General features: G+C 44.1%; 1 protein-coding gene across 1 annotated transcript in view; it reads right to left on the bottom strand.

The window, feature by feature from the left end:
- Positions 1-4923: 4923 nt before the first annotated feature.
- LOC141050643 (transmembrane protease serine 9-like) overlaps positions 4924-15141 on the bottom strand; it is an 81226-nt gene continuing 71008 nt past the window's right edge. The window contains exons 10-16 of the mRNA XM_073547229.1: positions 12181-12283; positions 10335-10706; positions 9840-9863; positions 9324-9477; positions 7493-7764; positions 5673-5842; positions 4924-5590 (exon numbers count right to left, since the gene is read on the bottom strand). Of these exons, the coding sequence (XP_073403330.1) occupies positions 5027-5590; positions 5673-5842; positions 7493-7764; positions 9324-9477; positions 9840-9863; positions 10335-10706; positions 12181-12283 (1659 nt within the window). The 3' untranslated portion in view covers positions 4924-5026. The remainder of the gene's footprint in view (positions 5591-5672; positions 5843-7492; positions 7765-9323; positions 9478-9839; positions 9864-10334; positions 10707-12180; positions 12284-15141) is intronic.

Below are 15141 nucleotides of genomic sequence, written 5' to 3'. Positions count from 1 at the left end.
GATCCGGGGCCCCGGTGGAAAAAATGTACACTATGATTTCGCAGCCTACGCTGTATTTCTGTGCCTGCTGTGCGGAGCAAAGCACATATTGGACCCGCCTCCCTGCCTGCAGCCAGTGTATTGCTTCAGACTAGTTCAGTCCCGCCCCTTCCCTGAGCCCTCGCTGTCTATTAGCTCTTTGCAGAGCTGCCTGCCGCATGGACCTCTGGGAAATGTAGTTCCTGGAGGTTGGTTTGTGCGGAGGAAGGCAGGCAGCCCTCACTGTCTCAGCTTAATTAATGCCAGGCCAGCCACTCAGCCAACTCCAGTATGCATTATCGGTAAGAGGGTGTGTCTTGAAGGGGGTGTGTCTTGAAGGGGGTGTGTCTTGAAGGGGGTGTGTCATTGAGGGGTGTGTGTCTTTGAGGGGGCCCCGTTTAAAAGTTTGCTATGGGGCCCAATCAGTTCTAGTTACGCCCCCGCCCTGGTGACCTCCTACCAGTCCTGGATAGAGCGTTACATCCCGGATATGACATTTGCTGAACTGACAAACATCCCAGTGCAACCAACAAGCAAACAGCCTGTGAAAGGTTCAGGGAGCCTGAGCATCTCGGACCCCATGTGGACATTGCTGGGTCTGCTGGCACTAGTAGTCCTTCCTATGTAGCTCCTATCCATCATCTTCCTCAGTGCAGGACCTCTGTCCTGTGATCAGTCCCCTGAGCGCCGTCATTGTCAGACTTCTAACATCTGTGAATATCCGTCCTGTCGGCCCCTGAATTATTAATCTGATCCTTTTCCTTCCGCGCTCGATCTTTATATCCTGCAGAGTGAGCCGCGTCACCGGCAGCGGCCATAGTGTGTCCCCAGAACGGACACCTGAGAAACAGACGTCCATCCCATGGAAATCTATGGGAACGCTGCCGAAGAATCCACTGCTAAGAGAAGAACAAGTGTGAACTGCAGCAGAGAACGTCTCAAGGCAGAAACGTGGAAACATCGTGTGAAATAGCCGATTAGTGGAAGAATCACTTCTACAGAATCAACGCAGATTTCTGGATTTTACAATGTTGTTTAATAAAAATTATCTGTCTGCAAATGCACACCAAATAACGGGCTGAGAAGTATGGGATGTCGGGTGAGGGCGTGCGTCGGTAGTACCACCACTGTCCCGGCAGCTGGTGCCACTGGTGGGGATTACGCTCCTGGCAGACCCCACAGTCTTAGCCGTGGAATAGAGTTTTCTTTTACATTTCCCCATTGCAGGGATTCACGCTTTCAGGTAGGCATTGGGCAGCGTTCACACAGGCGATACAGTTTAATCCAGACAGGTGCAGTTTTATTGCTTTTATAAGACTCCATGGGAATCAAAACCAAAACATCCTCTTCTGAGCACAAATGTATCACAGCAAATATCCAGCTCATTCAGGAGCTCATATGTGTCAGTGCGGCTCACCACAACAGATTACAGTCCTTTCTCCTGGAGCAGACTTCATACACAGAAGAAATAGGATCCCACCAGTCTCGGTATCGCCTTCAGTCTGAGCTCCAGTAGTTTCCAGCACCAAACAGAACTTCAAACACAGCTCACTCTGAACAGGCTGCAGCTGCCACAAGTTACTCCTCAGCTCCAACACACAGACTGCTCAGCTTTCCTAGCTGATCCGTGCGGTATTTATTCAGCTAGAGGCTCTGGAATGATTCTATCACAGCTATAGCTCACATTTTAGCTGGTCACTCACCAGCAGCATACTCGACTCTGCTCAACCCCCAGCAGACTGAAATCTGTAGTGAAGACAAGCTCTGATTCTTAGTTAATGCTAATCAGGTGCATCTAACCAATACCTGCAGTGCTGGGATTTAACTCAATCCTACCTGGCTTTACTCTACTGTCCATTGTCATTTTAGGTTATTCTTTTACTATTCATTGTCTACAAGACTATAAATAACTTTAAACAAAAACAATCATAACAACCGTCAACAGGAAGAATGTAGCAAGAAATGCTAGATATGTACTTGCACATGTAGGAAAATGAGTGACATGTACACTTGTCATATTAAACTAGTAAAGCAGATGTGAAAAAACAGACAGGCAAAGTTAAAAGAATCCATTTTTATATTTTTTGTTTCTATGTTTTACCAAAATTCAAGCTCCTTCCACAAAATGAAAATATGAGGAATGCTCAGTAGATGCATGCCCAAAAATTCAGCACCTGGAGCAAGTAATGGCAGTGTTTAGAGATGTAAAATTTGACTAGTAAAACAGATGTGCAAAAAAAATAATTGTGACCTGCGCACTTTGTGAGATTCAGTCTCCATTAGGGAGTTTTATACAAAAGAAATTGTCTCTTCTTCAAAAAAAAATAACAAGAAATGCAAAAACCCAGAACAGTCATTGTGGCAAGCAAGCACACCATCTGTGATTGACATGGATTTCAGATTTTTTTCTATAAAAACACTTGCGCTGCCTTGCTGCTGCTTTCTAGTACAATAAGAATAAAAAAAAATTATGTGGAATTGTAATTCAAATTGTAATTTAAATGCCAGCTCCACCACATCACTGATCTATCACACTGATCCTGGAATTGCTGCTGGCACCTGTCCCATCTCTCCCTCTATCAATAGAATATCTGTAATATTCATAAACTACTACACTCATCCTCTTCACTGTTGAAGTTGTACAACATATTAGTGTCTAGTGTATTTCTCCAATGTTGTAGATCTTTCTCTCCCTATCTCTATTACTGAGGTGGACGCTCTGATGTCTTTTGTCTGACATCTTCCTCCAGAAATGGCTGCTGAATTCCCTGCCTTGACTTTTATACTAGTTCTGATAGTCCCTACATTGGTTGTGATTATACCATGTGATATGATACCTGCAAGGCATTATGGGAGCCTGCTTTCTGGCTGATGCAATCTTCTATTTTGAGTAGAATGGTCATGGGTATTTTTTGGTGGGTTGTGTGAAGCAAATCATTAATTGTTCGAATTTGTCGAGTCCAGTAAATGTAAAAGAAAATTGTCATAAATTCAATTTGCATTAAATTCTTTTGCTCATGTCTAATTCTGAGCCACAGAGTAAAGGTATCATATTAATCATACTGCAAGGTGCATACTGTAAAAAAAATGAATGGAAGCTTATTCTCTTTTCTCTTGACACCCTAATCTTTACTGCAGTCACTCACTATCTGCACAGAATATTCTCTATCATTAGTTTCTCTCTCCCTATCTATAGCTTCGATTCGCTCCCATCCACATTACCCACACAAAGGCTGATGCATTTCCTGCTTATGCTTTTATAGTGGTTATGAGTCAATAGTGACCTCTGATCAATAGCAGCTCCTGATTGGCCGTACTATAACATGTGATGGTAACTGCACGGCATTGTGAGGAAGGCCGCCAATGTACACTGCTCAAAAAAATAAAGGGAACACTTAAACAACAGAATCTAACTCCAAGTAAATCAAACTTCTGTGAAATCAAACTGTCCACTTAGGAAGCAACACTGATTGACAATCAATTTCACATGCTGTTGTGCAAATGGAATAGACAACAGATGGAGATTATTGGCAATTATCAAGACACCCTCAATAATGGAGTGGGGACCACAGACCACATCTCAGTACCAATGCTTTCTGGCTGATGTTTTGGTCACTTTTGAATGTTGGTTGTGCTTTCACACTTGTGGTAGCATGAGACAGACTCTACAACCCACACAAGTGGCTCAGGTAGTGCAGCTCATCCAGGATGGCACATCAATGAGAGCTGTGGCAAGAAGGTTTGCTGTGTCTGTCAGCGTAGTGTCCAGAGGCTGGAGGCGCTACCAGGAGACGTGGAGCTAGAAAAGGTACAAAGGAACCACCAATCTGGTGAGGGGCATGGAACAGCTGAAAACAATTATATTTACTTATGTATGAGAAGAGACGTCTAAGGCCTGTTTCACATTTCCATTAGTCTCCATCAGTTAAAATCCGCCGTTTTGCAAAAATAACGGATCCGCCATTTTTTTTGGCGGATCCGTTTTTTTTTCCCATTGACTTGCATTATTGACGGATCTTGACGGATGGTCATCCGTTGGATCCATTTTTTTACGGATCCGCCAAAATTTTGGCGTCCGCTGACATGACTGGACGGACAATGAAACGTTTTTTTGCTGGCCGGATCCGCGTTTGTACACTGCGCATGCCCGGAAGAATTGCCTTTGCCGGAAATTTAACCCTAAATCCTGTTCTGGCGGCTGAAAAATCTCTCTCTCCTCCCCCTTCCCCCAGGCAGCGGTTCCTTTAAATTTCATCCTTCGCCGGATCCGTAAAAACAACGGTCCGGTGGCACACGTTGATGTCAGAACGGACACGGATCCATTTTCTGCCTTTTTCGTGGATTACAACTGGCATAAAAAACGTATGTGTGAAACAGGCCTAAACGGAATATGATTAATGTGTACAGGTACGTAAGTGACCCATACAAAAAATATGGTCAAAAGCTGTTTCATGTGAAATCCCCCCAAAAGACAAGAGCCCCCTCTCCTGCTGGAGAACACAAGGTTCAATCTGATAGAACTGTAACTCTGGAGGAGTCACCTCTGGAGCTGGATCTTTATAGTAAGCACAATGGATTTCTCAGGTATCTGACCATTTCTATGGATGACACACTGACCCTGTTCTCTTGGCTGGTTAGGCCGTAGAATCTCCTGCAATCATAGATCTGTAGTAACATCCTTTGTATGGTTCAAGATCAACCAATAGGGACTAAAAAATACAAAATAGTCCAACAACAAGAGACATTGCTGCTCTCACCTACCATGGTCTGGCCCGACGCTCTAACTGCAAACCGACAGCGCTGATGAGTATACTCTCGATTTGGCAAACTGTCCCCGATAAATATTCCTCCTACTATGTAAGTATTCCGAGAGAGGGGGGTAATATTATGGAAAGTAATGGATAATTGATGGTTGACACTTTTTATTGACAAGTTTATAAAATACATGAAAAAAAATAAATTTCACAAGTATCAAAATTGGCCATATTTACAGACGGGGGAGAACTTCTTACACAACGTCCAAAATTCTGATTAACACAAAGACCCCGACCAAAAGACTCATTGGCATTGGGAGCTTCTTGCCAGTTAGACTGGTGCCTCGATTGGTCACTTTAGATGAGGAGATCGTCTGAGGATCTTCTTCTGTCTTCTCTGTGACTAAGGTGGACACGTGTTCAGTTGGAAGGTCCACTTCTGTCTTCTCTGTGACCAAGGTGGACACGTGTTCAGTTGGAAGGTCCACTTCTGTCTTCTCTGTGACCAAGGTGGACACGTGTTCAGTTGGAAGGTCCACTTCTGTCTTCTCTGTGACCAAGGTGGACACGTGTTCAGTTGGAAGGTCCACTTCTGTCTTCTCTGTGACCAAGGTGGACAAGTGTTCAGTCATTGCATCCTTGCTCATTTCCAAGACTGTAGTCACACCGGATTCATCTTGTATCCAGGAGCAAAAGTTGCTGACTTTTGTGTAGACACCTGGCTTGTCTGGCCGGGCACAGCCAATGCCCCAACTCACGATTCCAACCAGAATCCAGGATTTGCCATTTTTGCACACTAAGGGTCCTCCAGAATCCCCCTGCAGAACGCAATGTGATAACGTTATGGGTAAGTCACACAGAAGGCAACCTATGAGCTCAGTATAAATGAGGCGCGCTCACCTGGCAGCCATCTTTCTTGCCCTCGGGATAGCCGGCACAGATCATGTCTTTTTTAACAAAGTCAAAAGGTGAATCCATGTTGAAAGACTTTTGGAACATTTTATTACAGTCCATATAATTGATAAGAGGGAGAGGGACCTCCTGTAACGTCTGTGGAGCCACCAGTTTAGCTGAAACCAAGGAAAGGACGTATTAATACCATGCACCATCCGATGCCCGGCGGCCGCCCTACATACAGCAAGGACATGGGACCGCTGATGACAACGATCAAGAAAGTCTTGGACAGTCCATCAAAAAGGAGGATTTGTTAAAAAAATATTGTGGTAATCGTGGAAGTGACCTGGGATGGATTCCCTTCCTAACCGGGCACAATTATTGCGGTAAAATGTAAAGAAAAATCGGAAATATTTGTCTATTTTTCACCTTTTTTATTTTTTTTTAGACCTCAAAGGAGCATTGAATAACACTTTAAATTGCATTCTCTTTCCTGTAGATATTATTTTTATATATTGGACTGTTTTTATCGTGATTAGACTGGCAGATTATTTATGCTTTAATCTTTTTTATTGTGCTAATTTAATTATTTTTTCTCATTTATTCATATATTTTATACACTTTGCCCCCTATAAGTTGATAAAAGCCCTTTCTGTTGTTGGTGGTGGGGGGGCCTTTTTACTTATAGATATTTTCATTTTTTTGCATTCCCCTTGTAACTGGTATTTTAGCCCCAGTTGCAGGGGAATTTCAGCCTTCCAACTGCACTAAGACTCAGCAGCTCCTTATCACTCATTACATCCAGTGCAGGAGGAGAAAGCAGGGAGGCTACAATCAAGTCTCAATCAATTTCCATTAAATACATTGAATTTCATAGCCGAATTAGAATTTTTAGCACATTTGTTTTTGTGTCAGCTGATTAAGTCTAAAAGCTAAGTTCAGTTGATGGGAGACTGACCTCTCGGATTTTCGGACCTTCACCGATCCTGAGAACAGGACCATTCACAAGTACCTGGGCACATGTTAATGAATAATGGCTGAAACCACAATGTGGACACCAGAATGTCGGCACCAGTATGTGGACACCACAATGTGGACACCAGAATATGGGCACCAGAATGTGGACACCAGAATATGGGCACCAGAATGTGGACACCAGAAGGTGGGCACCAGAATGTGGACACCACAATGTGGGCACCAGAATGTGGACCCAACAATCTGGACACCAGAATGTGGGCACCGGAATGTGGACCCAACAATGTGGATGCCTGAATGTGGACCCCATAATGTGGACACTACAGTGTGAACACTAGAATGTGGACCCTATAATGTGGACACCAGAATGTGGACCCCATAATGCGGGCACCAGAATGTGGACACCAGAAGATGGACACCAGAAGGTGGACACCAGAACATGGACACCAGAACATGGACATCAGAAGGTGGACACCAGGCACGGTTGGACTAGGAGGCACCAGGCGTCTAATCCTGTAGTGATAATCTCCTGCTGATTAAACACTGATTTTATCACTACAGGACTAGGTGCCTGGTGCCTTCTAGTCCAACCGCGCCCACACCACTGATTGGCAGCCTTCTGCTTTGACAAAAAGCTGCCAATCAGTGGTGTGGGTGGGATTATACAGAGATGAGCATTTCAAAGAAATCTGTATCACTGACTATGCTGTGTGACACATCCCTGGAATCAGGATTTCTGCCCCTACATCATGGCAGTTGATTGACTTTTTTGACTTATTTGAATAATCAAATGACAAAAACAAAATGACAGCAAGTGATACAAAAGATTTGGAATTTTCTTGCTTCCTCACCTTCCTCGGTAGTTTGTCCCCAGCCGGTCAGCCAGCAGAGCTTTCCATCTGGGAACTCCTGGTCTTGGTATGGAAGAGGAACTGGTTGTATATAGTCATTATAGCTGACGGAAAGGGCCAGTTCTAGTAGCGCTATGTCCCCACTGGTTCCATCTCCGTTGAAAATGGGATGTATGATTATTTGTTTTACTGCCACATAAACTTTTGTGGGGTTCGCTCCAATGAGGTTCAGCGCCCCCAACACAACCATGAAGTCACTGGCATTCCTGTAACTGAGATAAAAATAATAAAGAGCAATGTCAATATGGATTGTAAAAGAAAATCAAACTTATGATTGTCATTGTCGATCGTTTTGGTAAAACCAGCAAGTACTATCAGATAGAACATTCTGAAAAATATACTGCAGTTACCTTCCTACCACAAGGTGGCGCTCTAGAGCGTCGTATGACATGAGCTCCAATGGAAACCCTTGATTTGCCCTACTAGCACTCCAGGTGGCTGGGAGTGGTATTACATGTCAAAATGATCACAGCCAATCACGTGAAGCCTTATTGTTTAAAGAGTAACTAAACTATTTTTTCAATTAATATTTTATTTATTTTACTATCTTATATATATTATATTCATTTATTCATGGATCAACTTTTGAAAAGTTAGAATCTTTATACTAAACTCAGCTCCCAATTTTGCTTTTCACTCTTTCAAACTCCTTGCGGAACGTTCTGTTTTAGCTGCCTAGTTCATGCTCTTTTACAAGCTGCTTTGAACTGCTGCTCTAGAAAAAACCTGTAATCAAACACTATGTAGAAACACTTGATGTATCAGCCTCTCTGCTCACCTCCTCCATGCTCAGACAATGAGAGTCTTTGTAGATAGTGTTTGAGTACTGGTCCCTTTGTAGAGCAGTAGTTCAAAGCAGCTTCTAAAAGAGAATGAACTAGGCAGCTAAAACAGCACTTTCTAAGATCTAATAATAAATATAATAATGAAATAAAGTAATGGAGTATAATACAAAGATTATATATAGAGAAAAAAGTTTAGCTTGTCTTTTTAAAATATTTTACTAATGCAAATCGTAACAAAAGCTGCAAAACATAAACTTGGTACATAAAATGAGAGGCAAACAGCCTCTTTCCAGAAAATACTACTGGCGTATGACTGGATGTATTTGGCCTCACCACAGAAATATTATTCCAAGCTTCATTCCTAATTGAAAGGGAATCTGCCACCCGTTTTTGTTCCCCATCTGAGAGCTGCATGTTGAAAAGGCAGAGATGCTGATTCCAGCGATGTGTCACTTACTGGGCTGCTTGCTGTCATTTTAATAAAATCTCTGTTTTTTCTGCTGCAGATCTAGGAGTTCCCCTAATGCTGAGCTCTATAAAACCACGCCCCACACCACTGATTGGCTGCTTTCTGTGAGCACTGTGCAGAGGCTGAAAGGAGTCAATCTGGTGGTGGGGGGCGGGGTTATACAGAGCTTAAGAATATGGAGGACTGCATGGCAGTAGATTTACTAGTCTCTAGGGATAACCTCCTGCTGATAAAACTACAGCAAACAGCCCAGTAAGTGACATATCAGTGGAATCAGGGTCTCTGTCTCTACATCACACTGCTCTCAGATTAGGTGGCAAAAGCTTGGTGACACATTCCCTTTAATTACCCTTATATGGTCGTATCATCCTCCCACAGGTTACATCATTACATTTTCTTCTGCTGGACGATATGGGCAATGGTATTACACATGGGCCTGGCGGAGGACCCTCTGGTGCACCACCCCCGCCATAAAAACTGGAGAGGCAGAAAGATTATAAGAGAGAAAGGAACTTACTCCACACAGTGCGCTGCACTGACCACCCAGGAGGGGGAGATGAGCGCCCCCCCGCACACAGTGTTTGATCTCCAGATGAGGCCGACCTGCCAGGGCCACTCCCCGGGGTCCGCGTTCTGCCCACCCACAACACGGGAGATCTGATGACCGTCCACTGCAAGAAAGCAAACCAGAACGGATCTCACCTCTAATCAGCTTTATAGAATAGATAGATAGATAGATAGATAGATAGATAGATAGATAATAGATAGAAAAATAGATAATAGATAAATAGAAAGATAGATAATAGATAGATAGATGATAGATAATAGATAGATAGATAATGGATAGATAGATCGATAGATAATAGATAGATAGATAGATAGATAATAGTTAGATGGATAATAGTTAGATGGATAATAGATAGATAATAGATAGATAGATAGATAGATAATAAATAGATAGATAATAGATAGATAGATAATAGATACTGTAGATAGATAATAGATAGATAGATAATAGACAATAGATAGATACCTGAAGCTGTAGTCAGCACTATACCTGGAGGATAAGAACAATCAGCCATTAGTTGTTGAGCAGAGATATGAAACACTGAGAATACACAGAACACACATCTGTACACAGCGAGGTCTCGAGTTCTCCTGAATGATCACAGATTGTAGAATTTACAATGAGGAAACTGTGTAATAGCTGATAATGAGAAGAGCGATGGAGAAGGAGGTCACCAGCACGGTGCTGGGAGATAAACGCTGCCGTCCTGAGGCCACATTTATTTCTCCTATTAATTTCCCCTATTAATTTTACACAGCGCCATGTACTCCGCGGCTTTTCCTAATCATCACTGTCCCCAGTGGGGCTCACAATGTTGTCTTGATTGGTGGACCAGACTCTCACGATCTTTGCCCCATCTAATAGGGCACCTCTACGACTGCCTGTAAGCAGCCCGGTCTGAGATGTAGGAAGCTTTATAACCATAGAATATGGCATTAGCCGTCATGTACGACCACCCACCTAGAGCTAGAAGTAAAATGGCAGAGGTGGTCCTCCAGGTCATTGGTTGTCCTTGTCCATGGAGACATCGGACACCATTTCTCGGCCATTGGGGCTCCATCATCAGCGCAGCTGTGTCCTCGATAAGTGGAATATGCAGATGGCCGGACTCGTGGACCCCCCCTGGATATACTTCACACCGGTGACTCACTAACAGCCGCTGACTATGGGCATCAACCGCCTTGCCCCAATATAGTCTTCTCCTCTTTATCCTTCTCAGGATGTCTCCTAGCGCTCCAGTCCTTGCAGACCCCACCAGTGTCCTGTCGTCCTCCAGCAGGTGAATGACTGGCTGCACCATCTTCACCTGCATTTTGTAGCCTCCTTGGCTCCCTGAGGCGGTGTCAGTCCAGAGAACGTTCCATGTCCTCGCTCAGGGACTGAGCCTCCATTGTCTCCATGAAGAACTGCTCCAACTTTCTTACATAACAGTAATAATTCATAAATGACGGCGCCAGGAGATTATCACATCAACAATTAGAAGAACAAATGAGGAATTAATCGCCTCGCGCAGAAATAAAGTGTCCGATCCAAGAGCAAATCTTTCTGCCACGCACGACTACAACAAAGTCAGAAACTCCATCATCATTGACTGGTCAAGTCATTGCCTGACGCCAGAGGACTTCTCCTTTACAAAGTAACTTCAGAAAGTGAGGACGTCTCACAGAGCGGTGACTGCAACAAGTCAAAGAAATCACTTACTAAATAGTGTCTCCATGGTCCACACCACATAGATGGAGCCCTCTGTACCTGACCACTGATATTGAGGTGCTCCTAGGGGCACAATGTCCCATATCTGGGGTAGCGACCTCACTTTTCAAGGATTTTGGACACCGCTACTCAAAATGATCAGCAAACTGATGGGAATCTCTGCATCGAATACTCTAAGTCTAAGGTGTCCCAATTTGTGGTGGACAGACCATTGGTGCAGTCTGGGCAGCCAAAAAGGAGCCCAAGAGCTAGAGGACCCACCACCACCTCCAAGTCAGGTGGAAAGGAGCATTATGAGGAGCAATATGACTACCAAGGGCCCATATATTGTTCTGGCACCGGAGCTTCTTCTGTCTGTGTCTGACCCTTCCCGTTTTACTCTCCCACTACCTCAGCCAAGTGTTCACTGGTTCGACATCTTCTACAAGCTGCAAAGTCAGTTATTCCACAAAAATGGAAGTCCTCTAGCCCCATCACACTAGGGGAATGGTTGGAGGACATGGGCTTCACTCCATATGGCAGATCTCATCGCTCAACCCTTGGAAGCAGATGAGCGGCCAAGAAGATCTGGTCTATTTGTTACTTTTTTAACCTTTTTATACATTTTGCACCACGGCAAATCAATATTTCCCTGCCAGGGACACAACAATCCCTCTCCATCCTGCACATAGCAAGTCAGTTATTCCAGGGAACGTGTCCGCCTGTAATGCACCTGATGCGGACGGGAGGTTGTAGACCCCATCGCGGTTCCACCCTCCTTCCAGGACCTTTTTTCCCCCTTCCTCTTCTGTTCCTTATCTACTTTTCTTCTGCTTCTATTTCATGACATCATGTGGATACTGCAGTCTCTTTGTGAGTGTGGGATTGTTTTCTATCCCTCCGAGGTGGGAACGGCACCCCCCCATCCTCACCGCTGACATTACGCATCCTAGGGATGACACAGTATGTTTCTCTCTGTTGTGTTTTATATCGGCTTCCGGATCTTATGATGATTCATTCTCTTCGGAAAATAAATACATTGATTCTTGGTAATGTCCCGTAATATGGCGGCTCAGCGGTGACCGGACGTCAGCACCATGTGGAGCCGAGCACTCACCTATGGTGACCGTTACTTTGGGGACAAGGATCTCGTAATATGACATTGTGAGACACAAGTAGGGGCGCTCCACAGTGTAAAGCAAAAATGTCCATATCACAAACTATAAGTTGTGGAATGGACAAGAACAAGTCTGGGAATGACGAATTTTGGAAGAATCCCGAATGCTGCTTCCCGGCCAGAAATGGCTCCAGAATAAGGGAGATAAAAACGCTTTTTCCCTCAATATAATATTGTGCTTGTATATAATCTAGTGATGTGATCAGACCTGGACCCCACACCTTACACTGGGCTGTTATGAGGGTCTCTATGTACTTCTGGGGTCACATTGTGCTGTCAGAGAATGTCCTGTGATTTGTCAGTCATTATTAGAGTTTCCAGGAGGACGGTTCAGGGCTGACAGCACTTCATCATCTGAACAGACGCCTGTGGCTACAGTCGTGCTTTACGGCCAGAATTCCTGGAAGAAGCCGCGGATCACTTATGTAAGATAATAATAATCTTTATATAGCGCTAACATATTCCGCAGCGCTTTACAGTTTGCACACATTATCATCACTGTCCCCGTTGAGGCTCACAATCTAAATTCCCTATCAGTATGTTTTTTGAATGTTGGAGGAAACCGGAGTGCCCAGAGGAAACCCACGCAAACACGGGGAGAACATACAAACTCCTTGCAGATGTTGTCCTTGGTGGGATTCGAACCCAGGACCCCAGCGCTGCAAGGCTGCAGTGCTAACCACTGAGCCACCGTGCCCCCCAGAGGAGGATAATCCGCTCCATTCTTCTAGATGTGGATGAATCTGGATAGTGAATGGCCCCATCATTCTCAGCCATGTGTTACCGTCAGATTTTCCGCCCCAGAATAACATGATGTGCTGCTCGTGATAATGAAATGTTTCCCAGTAGAGCACTTGGGGGGCTCCAGATACCCTGAATCCCCTCTGTTACCACGATCCCCTCTAAGTTCATAATCTACAACTATTCAGAGAAAGTTGATGCACAGACCCCCTGAGCTCGGCACACAATGATTGGGCAGAGCGCTCCTGAATCACTCTGCCTGATCTTAGCCAGAACTGAAGAAATTAGAGATGAACAATGTGACATTCCCAAACCACCAGGAAAACTGACTGTCACAACTCTGTTGTCGGGTATCCTGGGACTCGTGGTTCCTTCCCTGTCCCCAATGTTGCCACCCTAGCTTACCCTGTTCCCCGGATTGCTTCTGATGGGGAAGACGCCGGGGCCACGTACCTTGACATAGTTCCTGCACCTGCCCTCAGTCTGTACCCTTCCCACACCAAGGGAAGAAGAAAGTAGTAGTGTACCGTAATATACCAACCAGACTAACAAGGTAATATGAACAGAGGTAATGACAAATGCCAATCATACAAATGTACTCACACATATACAGTTGTGGCCAAAAGTATTGACACCCCTGCAATTCTGTCAGATAATACTCAGTTTCTTCCTGAAAATGATTGCAAACACAAATTCTTTGGTATTATTATCTTCATGTAATTTGTTTTAAATGAAAAAACACAAAAGAGAATGAAGCAAAAAGCAAAGCATTTATCATTTCACACAAAACTCCAAAAATGGGCCAGACAAAAGTATTGGCACCCTCAGCCTAATACTTGGTTGCACAACCTTTAGCCAAAATAACTGCGACCAACCGCTTCCGGTAACCATCAATGAGTTTCTTACAATGCTCTGCTGGAATTTTAGACCATTCTTCTTTGGCAAACTGCTCCAGGTCCCTGATATTTGAAGGGTGCCTTCTCCAAACTGCCATTTTTAGATCTCTCCACAGGTGTTCTATGGGATTCAGGTCTGGACTCATTGCTGGCCACCTTAGAAGTCTCCAGTGCTTTCTCTCAAACCATTTTCTAGTGCTTTTTGAAGTGTATTTTGGGTCATTATCCTGCTGGAAGACCCATGACCTCTGAGAGAGACCAAGCTTTCTCACACTGGGCCCTACATTATGCTGCAAAATTTGTTGGCAGTCTTCAGACTTCATAATGCCATGCACACGGTCAAGCAGTCCAGTGCCAGAGGCAGCAAAGCAACCCCAAAACATCAGGGAACCTCCGCCATGTTTGACTGCAGGGACCTTGTTTTTTTCTTTGAATGCCTCTTTTTTCTCCTGTAAACTCTATGTTGATGCCGTTGCCCAAAAAGCTCTACTTTTGTCTCATTTGACCAGAGAACATTCTTCCAAAACGTTTTAGGCTTTTTCAGGTTAGTTTTGGCAAACTCCAGCCTGGCTTTTTTATGTCTCGGGGTAAGAAGTGGGGTCTTCCTGGGTCTCCTACCATACAGTCCCTTTTCATTCAGACGCCAACGGATAGTACGGGTTGACACTGTTGTACCCTCGGACTGCAGGGCAGCTTGAACTTGTTTGGATGTTAGTCGAGATTCTTTATCCAACATCCGCACAATCTTGCGTTGAAATCTCTTGTCAATTTTTCTTTTCCGTCCACATCTAGGGAGGTTAGCCACAGTGCCATGGGCTTTACACTTCTTGATGACACTGTGCACTGTAGACACAGGAACATTCCGGTCTTTGGAGATGGACTTGTAGCCTTGAGATTGCTCATGCTTCCTCACAATTTGGTTTCTCAAGTCCTCAGACAGTTCTTTGGTCTTCTTTCTTTTCTCCATGCTCAATGTGGTACACACAAGGACACAGGACAGAGGTTGAGTCAACTTTAATCCATGTCACCTGGCTGCAAGTGTGATTTAGTTATTGCCAACACCTGTTAGGTGCCACAGGTAAGTTACAGGTGCTGCTAATTACACAAATTAGAGAAGCATCACATGATTTTTCAAACAGTGCCAATACTTTTGTCCACCCTCTTTTTTATATTTGGTGTGGAATTATATCCAATTTGGCTTTAGGACAATTCTTTTTGTGTTTTTTCATTTAAGGCAAATTAAATGAAGATAATAATAACAAAG

The sequence above is a fragment of the Dendrobates tinctorius genome, unplaced genomic scaffold, assembly GCF_039654945.1.
Source record: "Dendrobates tinctorius isolate UK_male_01 unplaced genomic scaffold, ASM3965494v1 ptg000152l, whole genome shotgun sequence".
Lineage (NCBI taxonomy): Eukaryota > Metazoa > Chordata > Amphibia > Anura > Dendrobatidae > Dendrobates > Dendrobates tinctorius.
Note: the sequence above shows the minus strand (reverse complement) of the source record. Positions and strands in the feature narration are given on the sequence as shown.